A 13122-nucleotide genomic window follows, 5' to 3' on the forward strand; every position below is an offset into this window, starting at 1 on the left:
GGTCTTATTAGTAGTTTACAGTCGTCACCCTCCCCGGAAGCGCGCCCTCGCGCTTTGTTATTCCCGCGCTCCGAAGAGACTTCTGAGGATCTGCACACTTCCGGATCCCACCGCTGCCACCAATGTAACCGGTTATTTTCTTGCCCGGTGCGGGATTCGATACGGGGTGTACTGCACCACAAGGCGACATCACTAACCGCTCGGCTAAAAGGTCTGACCCGTTAGCTAGGGGCTAACGTGTCTTATTACTAGTTTACACTAGTTTGAATGTGATTGGTTAATTCTGAACACAGCCACATCCCCAATTATAAAAGGATGCGCACACTTATGTGACCGGGTTATTTTATTTATTTTTTACCCCTAAAATGTTTTATTGTTTTTCACTTTATTCTTATAGGCTGCAATTTCGCATTAAGGGTGGAAAGGGTTTTGACTTGATATAGTGCTGTGGTGAATTCGGGGGGCAGTCCGGGGGATCGTCGCCACAGCCGGGACGCGAACCCGTGTCTCCCACACCGCAAGCGGCGTGGGAGACACGGGTTCGCGTCCCGGCTGTGGCGACGATCCCCCGGACTGGGGGAATTCGCCACCGTGTCTTGGTTTCCTTTCCTGCCATTTTAACAGGGTTGTCTAGACCTCTCACATCCACTGTATAAGCACCGTGGGGGGTCTGTGATCCCTCCTTTCAACCTCCCAGTCATCAGTTCTCTCCAGGCCCGGCACTTATCCTTTCACCGCCCGACGGCCCGTCAACACTGGCCCAGATAACACAGCATCTGATGCAGATATGCCTGAATTTATTGCCAATTATGTTGAAAAATGTTTGATCCTATGTGTGTGTGTGTGTGTGTGTCTGTAATTGTGCAGCTTCTCTCGCTGACTATGTATATAAAGCAACTGTGCCTCCGCACTTAACACAGGGGGCGGCCGACGAAGGTGTGCCGTTATTTAAAAGCGACTGTGGGAAATGTCTGGGGCGTGCATCAGATGCTGAACTTCACAGATATACGATAAGCCGATTAAACCGTACAGCGGCCACGTAAGATCCGGATCTGCTTTTCCTCCCGGTGAAATCCACAATGTTGACATAGCACTGTACCCACCTCTGGCAGGCCAAACACAAGTGTCGTCTGATATCTAGACCCCGACGGGACGTGTCTGAGCCAGCGGTGGCTGCAGATGCATCACAAATGAAACTCATGACAGATGTGCGCAGGGTATTTTCCTCCATTTAGCTTCATCATCTAACCGAAAGGTCTAATACCAGCTCACCATTTCTACTTTTTAAGGCAAGGAAATACAACTTCTTGCTTTCTATCATTTAAAACATGAAAACCTTCTTTCTTTCTTTTTTTTTGGCTCAGATTTTATTAAAAAACACTTATGTACAAATATATACATTACAGGACATGGAAAATAGTACATCTCTACATAATGTAAATGGCTTTGGGTGTTTCAAGTACAAATACCCAAACTGCACAATGATAAGTATATACACAACACTGAGTAAACACACCCATGACCATGTGGCTTCGAGTTTCAGTAAAGCATTGCAACATTTTCATCAAGGCTTCCTTTTTTTTTTGTTTTAATGTTCATGATTTCTTATGCTAGTCAAAACAATCCATCAAACGACACATTTGGTCAGTACTTTTGTAGACACTGAAAGCCAAAATGCTCCCTTTAGTAAACCAATAAACCGAAAAACCAGCTCCAACTCCACCAGAACAAGAGTACAATCATGCAGTTCCCTGAGACGCATTACTGCTTCACCTATTTCGGCGACTATTTTGTGTTGGGTTTTGCACCATGGCGCTGGGCCCAGGGTCAAAGCTTAAAGACTAGATATATTTATGTCTTTTATGGATTATTTCACCACAGAACCTTAACGGACACTTAACTGATTAGAGCGTGTCTTTCTTCCACCGAATTGCCCCCCAGGTCATAGGCAGTCCTTACATAGCGCCACCTGGCCCTGGCGAAAGTCCCTGCAGGGACAGAGGCGCTGGTATTTGGAGTGTGCTCCGGCACAGCTGAACAACAGCGGGTCTTTCTGGAGGCCACACTCAGAGTGCTCTGCTGAGAAGGCAGGGAAGAGGTGGTTCATCTCCCATTCGACTCCTTCACACTGCAGGTCCAGCCTGGGGAACCAGGAGAGGAGGAGAGGCTTCATCATGCACTTATAGAGTAGACCTCATACCGTATTATTGTAGTAGTATTTATACTGTAGAACTTTTGCTGTAGTTCTTCGCGTATACAGCAGAATTTATATACTGCAGTACTTTAACTGTATCTGTACCGTAGTACTTAGTATAACTGTTCTTGGCTTATACTGCAGAACTTGTATTGTATAGTTCTTATACAGTAAAACCTATATTTTAGTACTTATACTGTAGAGCCTATACTGTAGAATTTTTACTGTAGTACTTATACAGTCGAACTTATATGCACTTGTACTGCAGTACTTATACTGTAGAATATATACTGTAGTACTTATACTGTGGAACTTGTACTGTAGTTCTTATTGTATAGTTCTTATACAGTAAAACCTATATTTTAGTACTTATATGCAGTATTGGTACTGTAGAGCCTATACTGTAGACTATATACTGTAGTACTTCTATAGTAGAACCTATATGCACTTTTACTGCAGTACTTATACTGTAGAATTTATATACTGCAGTACTTTAACTGTATCTGTACCGTAGTACTTAGTATAACAGGTCTTAGCTTAAACTGTAAAACTTGTACTCTAGAGCTTATTGTATAGTTCTTATACAGTGAAACCTATATTTTAGTACTTATACTGTAGAGCCTATACTGTAGAACATATACTGTAGAATTTTTACTGTAGTACTTATACAGTCGAACTTATATGCACTTGTACTGCAGTACTTATACTGTAGAATATATACTGTAGTACTTATACTGTGGAACTTGTACTGTAGTTCTTATTGTATAGTTCTTATACAGTAAAACCTATATTTTAGTACTTATACACAGTATTGATACTGTAGAGCCTATACTGTAGAATTTTTACTGTAGTACTTCTATAGTAGAACTTATATGCACTTGTACTGCAGTACTTATACTGTAGAATATATACTGTAGTACTTATACTGTGGAACTTGTACTGTAGTTCTTATTGTATAGTTCTTATACAGTAAAACCTATATTTTAGTACTTATACACAGTACTGGTAAGGTAGAGCCTATACTGTAGACTATATACTGTGGTACTTCTATAGTAGAACCTATATGCACTTTTACTGCAGTACTTATACTGTAGAATTTATATACTACAGTACTTTAACTGTATCTGTACTGTAGTACTTAGTATAACAGGTCTTAGCTTAAACTGTAGAACTTGTACTCTAGAGCTTATTGTATAGTTCTTATACAGTAAAGCCTATATTTTAGTACTTATACTGTAGAGCCTATACTATAGAACATATACCGTAGAATTTTTACTGTAGTACTTATACAGTCGAACTTATATGCACTTGTACTGCAGTACTGATACTGTAGAATATATACCGTTGTACTTATACTGTGGAACTTGTACTGTAGTTCTTATTGTATAGTTCTTATACAGTAAAACCTATATTTTAGTACTTATACGCAGTACTGATAAGGTAGAGCCTATACTGTGTAGACTATATACTGTAGTACGTCTATAGTAGAACCTATATGCGCTTTTACTGCAGTACTTACACTGTAGAATATATACTGTAGTACTTATACTGTAGAACTTATATTGTAAAACTCCTGGAAGGATTATTATTCATTCACCCTGATAAATTAATCTTTTATGTCCAGTGTTCAAATTATAGTTTTTAAGCAAAGGTACAAATATACTTTGATTTACTACAGGTCACAATATCTTGTTACTCCACAGACATAATGTACAATGAGAGTAAATGGGGGGGGGGGGGGGGAAACTAGCAAATGCGGCGGGCTAAATTAATGTGCCCTACAAATGTATCTACGAAGTATCCGACCGAAGGGGGCGTCTTACACATTAAAGGCCTCCTTGACGTTGATGAAGCGATAGAAGGCGGGCTCACAGACCAGCCCCACATTCTGGCACGCCGCCACGCATGACCGGCCCTTCGCGGAGGTCAGCAGCCGCAGCGCGCCGAGCGGCGGCCAGGAGGCGCGCGAGCTGGCGTCGGCGGCCCGGGCCAGCGTAGTCGAGTTGGGGAGGAGGACGAACGGGCTGTGGGTTCTGCCATCCGCCCGAGTTCTCGAGGCGTTCGCTGGAGGGAAGGGCGCTTCGGGGGAACAGAAGTCCTGCAGGTGAAAACAGACAGCGGCCCTCGTTACCGAGGAGTTCGGCGCCACATCGAGCGCGGCTCTAACGGTCCGCTAAAAACCCGACGCCCGTGACAAAACATTCGATACAGGAGTTAGCTTATAACACACCTTGAACTCTGGAATAGCTGCCACCGGGAACGACGGACCTCTTACTTCACAAACCTACCACGACTGACAAGGCCTCGTCAGTGTGGCGGGGAAAGGACTGTGAGTGTGGAGGTATGCCGCCATGAGTCACATGAGGTTTGCAGCTGGAATTAGGCCTGGTGAGAGCTGTGATTACATTCCTCCTCCAGCTGGGGCTATTCATGAGACCCGGGTAATAACATTCCTCTGACATCTCCCTCTGGCCCCCAGACCCATTTATTAAGCAGGACCCCCGGCACCCTAAGAGCAATAACCGGGCCTCTGGTCTCCCCCGGCTCTCCTGCATTGTCCTTCCGAACAGAGACGCCCTGTGCGCTCCACAAAAACAGGCACCAACGTCACCCGGGGCCGGTCACCGGAAGAATGGAGAGGCGAAGGGAGGGCAAGGTGCGTTCACGGGGAGAAGGAGGCCGAGACGGACAGGGAGAGAGAGCGTTCGGAGACGAGGAAAAGCTGTCGTATTTGCGGTTTCGCGGGTCAGCGGGTCCGGAACAGACACCGCGCTAGCGACGGAGGAGGAGAGGGCGCCACGAGAGATTTAGGAAACAGGTAGAAGAGGGAGCGAGGGAGGGTAAGGGGCGGGGAAAGGATCACGATGAGGCGGGGGAAAGGAGGAGGCGGGGGAAAGGAGGAGAGCCGTGCTGATTGGGAGTCCCGACTCGTACCCAGCAGGCGGGCAGCCGCACATCACACTGTGTGTGTGTGTGTGTGTGTGTGTGACGGCGAGACGGCAAAGGGGCAGAGGCAGCAATCGGGTCTGGGACCGATAAAGCCCATTTCCTTCCACCTCGCCCACATCAGCTGCCACGCACTGCACCGATGCATGATGGGCGTCCCCGAGTAACCCTGGGGTGGAATATTCAAGACGGGGTGACGACAGACGGACCGGCTCAGATGAAAAACGTTTATGTGTTGGTACATAACACCGGAGTCCGGCACCCACCTGGTTCTGAATGTAAGCGTGAAGCCTTTCGAGCATCCCCTCACAGGTGTACTCGTAGGGCAAGAGGGGCTCCACCTACAAACACACACACACGGGGGGGGGGGGGGGGGCGAGACAAGACGAGAGAGAGTCACACACCGACTGTAAATATAATTAAGCACCTGACGGTTAATCAAAGCTGACATATTCATTAGAGTAATTGTCAGCAGCTTTATCACGGGCATATATATTGTGCCCGCGCCTCGCATTAAAATCAATGACCTAATACATCACAGGGGACAGACTTTAAAATTGATTTCATTATTTTCGGCAGCCACTACCTCAATATAGCGAACAATGGATTAAACTGCCAATGTGTTTCATGTCTTTCACCTGAGACAGAGACGGTGCTGCGGGACTGCTCCGCCACCCCGTCCGTCGGCTCGTCAGAGTCAATACACCAGCCGCTCCATCATCTCTCACCAAGAAGGGCAGATTTGAACCCAAGTGATTGACGCTTTTTTTTTTGGATCCATTTTTTTGCTTTATTTTCTCCCCCCCTTTTTCTCCCCAGTTGTACCCGTCCAAATACCTCACTCTCCCGAGCCGTCCCGGTCGCTGCTCCACCCTCCTCTGCCGATCCGGGGGAGGGCTGCAGACTACCACATGCCTCCTCTGACAGTGAGGAGTTTCACCGGGGGGGGCGTAGCGCGTGGGAGGATCACGCTATCCCCCCCCCCCCCCCCGAACAGGCGCCCCGACCGACTAGAGGAGGCGCCAGTGCAGCGAGCAGGACGCGTACCCGCATCCGGCTTCCCTCCCGCAGACACGGTCGATTGTGTCTGTAGGGATGCTCAACCAAGCCGGCGGTAACACGGGGATTCGAACCAGCGATCCCTGTGTTGGTAGGCAACAGAATAGACCGCTACGCTATCTGGACGCCTATGATTGACGCCTTTTTTTTGATGCGTTTTTTGCTCTATTTTTTTTACAAGGTTTAATAAAGCCGGGTCCGTGACACCGGCCTGTACAAGCCACGGGAGTGCCTTCTTTCATTTCTGGCTGCAAAGAGAACCGGAGCACGAGTCCATGTCTGCAGGAAGACACACATTTCCGTGTTTGCAAAGCCTACCGCGGCGAGGTTTCATCAGTCACTATCAAATTTGTCACGGTAGGATAAGATCAGTCAGTAAGCACACATGGTGAATTCCCTCCCCAGAAAACCTCCGAGGATGTGTCTCGCCGCAGCTAAAGTGAGATCTCATTGTTTACCACCAGGCCACTGAAGCAGTCAGGCTTATAAATTGATAAATGGCTCCTTTTAGAGCTCTGTTCCTTTAAGCACTCTCTTATTAGTTTATTTCATCTGAGTTTAATGAAATGTATCTGGCACCTCATCAACTATTCCACAATGCAATTTGCCTTTTGGGCATCTTAGTATGAGCGCGGGTGGGAGGGGAGGAAAAAAAGAAAAGCTATCTATGGAGGCTGATTGGAATTCAGTAGTGCAACACATCTCCAAAATGATAGTGCAATTTGCATCTTTAATCTGACTGCATCGCTTGTCCACAAAAATAACTTGGAAACATACTGGGGGTGTGTGTGAAACCCCCCAATGGCAATATTGTAAAGAGCCCAAAGATAATTGATTAACAGCACATGCATCCCCCCCCCCCCGACGCTTACTGGCTCACACATTGGTATTTTGCTTACATTTAAAAATCCGGCACTAGCACAGAAAGCTAATGTCAGTGCTTTTAAATGGGAGATGGATATGAGATTCTGTTACGTAGTCAGTCGGTGGATCTGGCCTCAGCTCACCTCCCCTTGCTCAGACAACTCACTCTTTATGCATTCACCGATAACATCGCAACCTGTAGTCCATTTTGCCTCCATCAGCACTAAACATCAGGTCTATTCAACACGACTGGCAGGTAGTAGCGAGCATGTGTCTCGACGCAGTGTGGCGGGGGGAGGGGGCAGCTGGCTACGGCTTGGCGAGTTGGTCGAGTGACAGATTGAGCACAGCGTGGATGATTAATACGATCTGCCGTAGCCAAAGCCAGGTGCCTGTTGGGTAGGCCTCTGGAAAGCCGCTACATATGCCCAGGTGTGAGCGTGGTTTACCTACTGAGCCGCTCGATTTCTCAGGCAATTAGTGGTGCAGAGAGCTGAGCGGGAGGGAGCCAGCTAAGCATTTTGCTTTAGCATCAGATCCTGTCATCAGTAGCTCTTCTAAAGGCTCGGGGCCTCTTAAGTGGGTCAAAGCAGGTTTCTAAATCTGAGAGCGCAAATTATGCCTCTCAGCTACACCGCTACACACCAACTGCAGGTAATCTGTAGCCGGCCACATTAAGAGGATTTCAAACTGACTTTGAAATTCACAAAATGTTTATTTAAATTATTTTGTTGAAGATAACATCTGAGCAAGCGACAGAGGCACCGGATGATCATGAAAATACCTTGGTCCTTATGATGTCTCTGATGGTGGTGTCAAATTCCTGGGAGTTATTGAAGTCAATTGTGATGACGTGCGGCCTGCCAATGTACTGCTCTGCATAGGGATGCTGAGAGGACACCTGAGTAAGGAAAAAATTTAATAATAAAAACCAATGCACTCTCATTTAATGTCACTTTTTGTGGCTTAAGTGGCACCATGATATTTTTTTTTCCCAGTCAGACATTCAATAAATCTGAACATTTATGGTACCAACTGGAACTTTATAGCAAATAAAAGTTAAATTGCATGACATATTTCTAGGCTGGCAACCCTTGGAAGATACTCAACAGGGCGCCCTTAAAGCTGGTTTAAAAACACCCGCTGCTTTATTTAGTGCTGGGAACTGCGCCCCTGGGAAACAACAGCATTAAGGAAAAGTGCATCTACCTCTCTGGACGTGGGCTTCCCTCTGAAGAACTCGTGATTGAGAGAACTATGGGACGGATTAAACTTGGGTTGCAGGAAGATGCAGCCATTGGCTATGGCCTCCAAAGGTGCAGGGCCTTCGTATGGGAAGCCAAAACCAATGAAGAGCTTGGTTTGGAGGCAAAAGAAAGATAAATATATTAGACTATGACTTAAGATGCTTATGTTTCAATAAAAACTTGACATTATAAATCTGGTCCGCCTTGCGAACGTTATAAGATTTATACACAGATCTTTGGCAAAGGCTTTACAGGCTACGTAACTTAAAATCCAAAGAAATTTTAGGCTGTATCCCCACCTTAGCCTTTCTAAGAAGCTGCTGTAGTTCCTGCTGTGGCAGCAGACCATGGTTCTTGACAAAGGCAGGCACCTCTGGGGGGCGCTGAGTCTCATAGTAGACTGTTCCATGGATCTCCATGTAGCGATGCAGAATGGCCAGGAATTTTTCTTTACCCTTTGGAGACGCAGGTTGATACAATGAAAATCGGTACTATGTGTTTCGTTGGACTAAAGGACATTAGCAGATTGATAATGAGCTGGGTTTTAATCCCGCTGTGCACATCATCCAGTTATACACCTCCAGACTCAGGAAACAGGCAGGCAACATCACTGCAGACCCATCACACCTTGGTCACAACCTGTTCCAACTCCTCCCCTCTGGCAGGCACTACAGAGCACTGTACCCCAAAACAACCAGATATAGAAACAGTTTCTTTCCACGAGCTGTCATTCAAATGAACGCTTAACACTGTAAAATAAATCCAACCATTTTGTATATACTGCACTGTACTGTACATTGTACGTATACTGGTATGCACTGTCATGTCTAGCTACCTCAGGCATGTACGTAAGTAACCTGCTAACATCTAGTTCAGCATCTCCGATACGATATATTCTCTGGACCATTACATTTTATCACCTCTTATCACCCCAGAGATGCGCCCGAAGAGGAAACACTGAGGGCGCTCTGACAGGACGCGGAAGCAGGTCAGGCTAAACTAAATACTATCCCATGCAGACTGCCAGTTCCAACCGTCATCCTGGCTGGCGTTCGTTCTCTTGGCCAGTGATTTTTTTTGTTGTTGCTTGGTTTGGATATATGTGTTCTTAGTTTGGATATATGTGTTTAGTTTGGATATACATATGTGTTCTGGTTGGAAATATGTGTTCTAGTTTGGATATATACACGTTCTTAGTTTGGATATATGTGTTCTAGTTTGGATATATGTGTTCTAGTTGGATATATGTGTTCTTAGTTTGGATATACATATGTGTTCTGGTTGGAAATATGTGTTCTAGTTTGGACATATGTGTTCTTAGTTTGACTATATGTGTTCTAGTTTGGATATATACACGTTCTTAGTTTGGATATCTGTGTTCTAGTTTGGATATATACATGTTCTTAATTTGGATACATGTGTTCTAGTTTGGACATATGTGTTTAGTTTGGATATATGTGTTCTAGTTGGATATATGTGTTCTTAGTTTGGATATACATATGTGTTCTGGTTGGAAATATGTGTTCTAGTTTGGACATATGTGTTCTTAGTTTGACTATATGTGTTCTAGTTTGGATATATACACGTTCTTAGTTTGGATATATGTGTTCTAGTTTGGATATATACATGTTCTTAATTTGGATACATGTGTTCTAGTTTGGATATATGTGTTTAGTTTGGATAAACGTGTTCTAGTTGGATATATGTGTTCTTAGTTTGGATATATGTATTTAGTTTGGATACATGTGTTCTAGTTGGATATATGTGTTCTTAGTTTGGATATATTTGTTCTTAGTTTGGATATATGTGTTCTAGTTTGGATATATGTGTTGTAGTCTGGATATATGTCTTTAGTTTGGATATATGTGTTGTAGTTTGGATATATGTGTTGTAGTTTGGATATATGTGTTGTAGTTTGGATATATGTGTTCTTAGTTTGGATATATGTGTTCTAGTTTGGATATATGTGTTGTAGTTTGGATATATGTGTTGTAGTTTGGATATATGTGTTGTAGTTTGGATATATGTGTTCTAGTTTGGATATATGTGTTCTACTTTGGATATATGTGTTGTAGTCTGGATATATGTGTTCTACTTTGGATATATGTGTTCTACTTTGGATATATGTGTTGTAGTCTGGATATATGTCTTTAGTTTGGATATATGTGTTGTAGTTTGGATATATGTGTTCTAGTTTGGATATATGTGTTTAGTCTGGATATATGTGTTGTAGTCTGGATATATGTCTTTAGTTTGGATATATGTGTTCTTAGTTTGGATATATGTGTTTAGTTTGGATATAAGTGTTCTTAGTTTGGATATATGTGCTCTAGTTTGGATATATGTGTTGTAGTTTGGATATATGTGTTCTTGTAGTTTTTTTGGATATGTTTTTGTCTTTGTGTTGCACTGCTGTGGGCTGGGGAAAAACATTTTGTTTCATTTCATGTACGCAAGCACATGAAGTGAAATGAGAAATAACATGTTCCTGATTCCTGATTATTTCACCTGTATAAGTCAATCCTCATGTATATAGCTGAAGATTGTTGTGTTGTAGTGTTATTCTATGTTAGGTATACTGAGAGCGCCATGGGACCAGACTCAAATTTCATGTATTTGCAAACCTGCATGGCCAATAAACAGGATTCTGATCATTTTAAATCCTATCTTGCATGAGTTCGGGCTGCTGGTCTGACTGTAAAGACACTATATCTGTAAAAGCCAGCAGTGCACTGCCCGACACATCCCAGCTCTATCCTCCAAGGGGCAGAGGATAAAGTAAAGGTCTGCTGCTCAGCCTTTGACAGACCGGTATGAAGGTTGTCATCTGAAACGCCAGTTCCCACTTATAGCTCAGCTTTCTCACCCGGGAGAGAAAATTATGGGCCTCAAAGCTGTGGGAATGGCAATTTGTCGCTTTTTTTTCTTCCGGGCAGTGGAGTGGCCATCTCCTGCAGCACACAGACTGACAGACTGCCGTGGTCAGTTGACGGAGGTAATGTAAGTCATCTTAAGTAGACAGCGCCGCAGCACAGTGAACGGTAAATGGAAAAAAGTGAGACTTCGGAGTGTTTGGGAAGGCAGAGCCATCAGCCCAGAGTCAGTACCAGCATTGGCTTATGTTAATGGGGCAAGCAGAACCTGATCTAGTGAGTCCCCCTTGTTAGTGCAAATAAAATCCAACCAAGATAATGGTAAGAGACACTGTGTCTACCCAATACCTGGACACCATCAATTTTGCGAAAAAGGCTGGAAAAATGTTGATCTGCATTGTGTTTATCCCGACAACATTTCTTAACATTTACACTTACATGACTCCTTTTAAAGTTAAACTGTAATTGTTGACCCGAAAACGAAGTTTCTGGTGGCGTTTCATGTTATTTTCCAGCTTTGGGCGCCTGGAGGCATATACATACATCTATCTTCCCTACATTTTCTTCAAAGTGTTGCCCTGTCATTTTTCATCTGGAGCCAATCACTATTTCCATGGAATTATACCGCCTTTTGCAAAGTGTGTGTGCATGTGTGTGTGGTTTTTTTTTTTAATGAAATCCTTCCTATTTCCTCAAAACCATATAGTTACATTTGTCACTGTCAGCTGCAGAGCGACAACAACCTGACTTGTCTTTCCCTCTCCCACTCATCGTCAAAGATGCACTAGCCACTTTGAGCTACACTACAGCATCATGAGTTAGGGTGTGCACATGTACTCCTGTCACCAAGCACTGTTCTGATTATAGATTATAGATTATAGATTAGTGCACGCTGTTCTCTTCCCTCACGTCTCGTCTCTGCCTGAATGATGTCTTCTCCTGTCTCTTCTCTTGTGTATGTGGTGTGATGTGACCTTCCCCCCGTGTGCACGTGGAGTCTGTCCTCCTCCCGGGTCTCCATGACGATGGTGGTCGCCACCTGGACACTGCTTGGCATCCCTCCTCATCACATTCTTTATATATCTTATAAATCCATAGAACTTTGTTATCTTGTTTCAGTGTTGTATCCTTCTCTCTCTCCGATGTGTGGCTAATGTCTTTTCTTGTCTCCCCCCCCATGTGTGTGAATGGTGTGATGTGAGTCTCCCCCCCATGTGCATGTGTAGTCTGTCCTCCTCCCAGGTCTCCATGGTGATGGTGGTCGCCACCTGGACACTGCTTGGCATCCCTCCTCATCACATTCTTTATATATCTTATAAATCCATACAACTTTGTTATCTTGTTTCAGTGTTGTATCCTTCTCTCTCTCCGATGTGTGGCTAATGTCTTTTCTTGTCTCCCCCCCCATGTGTGTGAATGGTGTGATGTGAGTCTCCCCCCCGTGTGCATGTGTAGTCTGTCCTCCTCCCAGGTCTCCATGGTGATGGTGGTCGCACGGCTCAGGTCCTGGGCTGTTTCGGTGGCATTTGGACACCGCTCGGCATCCTCCTCGTCATACTCTTCATATATCTTGTGATTCCATTATAGTTGTTATCCTCGCTTCAGTGTTGTGTTCTGTACATGGTGTGTTACTCTGTACACACACCATCCACCGCACATCTGTCCGTCTCGGGGGAGAGATCCCTCCTCTGTTGCTCTCCCTGGGGTTTCTTCCTATTTCTTCCCCCTGTTAAAGGGTATTTTAAGGAGATGTTCCTTACCCAATGCGAGGGTCAAAGGTCAGGATGTTGTGTTGCTGTAAAGCCCCCCTGAGGCGAGTCTGTAATTTGTGATATTGGGCCATACAAATAAAACCGACTCGGCTTGAGCCGGTACCCAATGACACCCCACACTGCACCCTGGTATCCCAGCTATAGCAAATCAGACAAGGATTTACATC

The 13122-nt window shown here is 44.6% G+C and overlaps 1 protein-coding gene across 2 annotated transcripts in view; it reads right to left on the bottom strand.

The window, feature by feature from the left end:
• Window positions 1-1942: 1942 nt before the first annotated feature.
• LOC130118924 (alpha-1,6-mannosylglycoprotein 6-beta-N-acetylglucosaminyltransferase B) overlaps window positions 1943-13122 on the bottom strand; it is a 120346-nt gene continuing 109166 nt past the window's right edge. For both annotated transcript variants that reach the window (XM_056287247.1, XM_056287248.1), the window contains exons 12-17: window positions 8610-8765; window positions 8273-8419; window positions 7848-7964; window positions 5407-5481; window positions 4018-4292; window positions 1943-2141 (exon numbers count right to left, since the gene is read on the bottom strand). In XM_056287247.1, coding sequence (XP_056143222.1) covers window positions 1943-2141; window positions 4018-4292; window positions 5407-5481; window positions 7848-7964; window positions 8273-8419; window positions 8610-8765 — 969 coding nt within the window. The remainder of the gene's footprint in view (window positions 2142-4017; window positions 4293-5406; window positions 5482-7847; window positions 7965-8272; window positions 8420-8609; window positions 8766-13122) is intronic.

The sequence above is a fragment of the Lampris incognitus genome, chromosome 10, assembly GCF_029633865.1.
Source record: "Lampris incognitus isolate fLamInc1 chromosome 10, fLamInc1.hap2, whole genome shotgun sequence".
Lineage (NCBI taxonomy): Eukaryota > Metazoa > Chordata > Actinopteri > Lampriformes > Lampridae > Lampris > Lampris incognitus.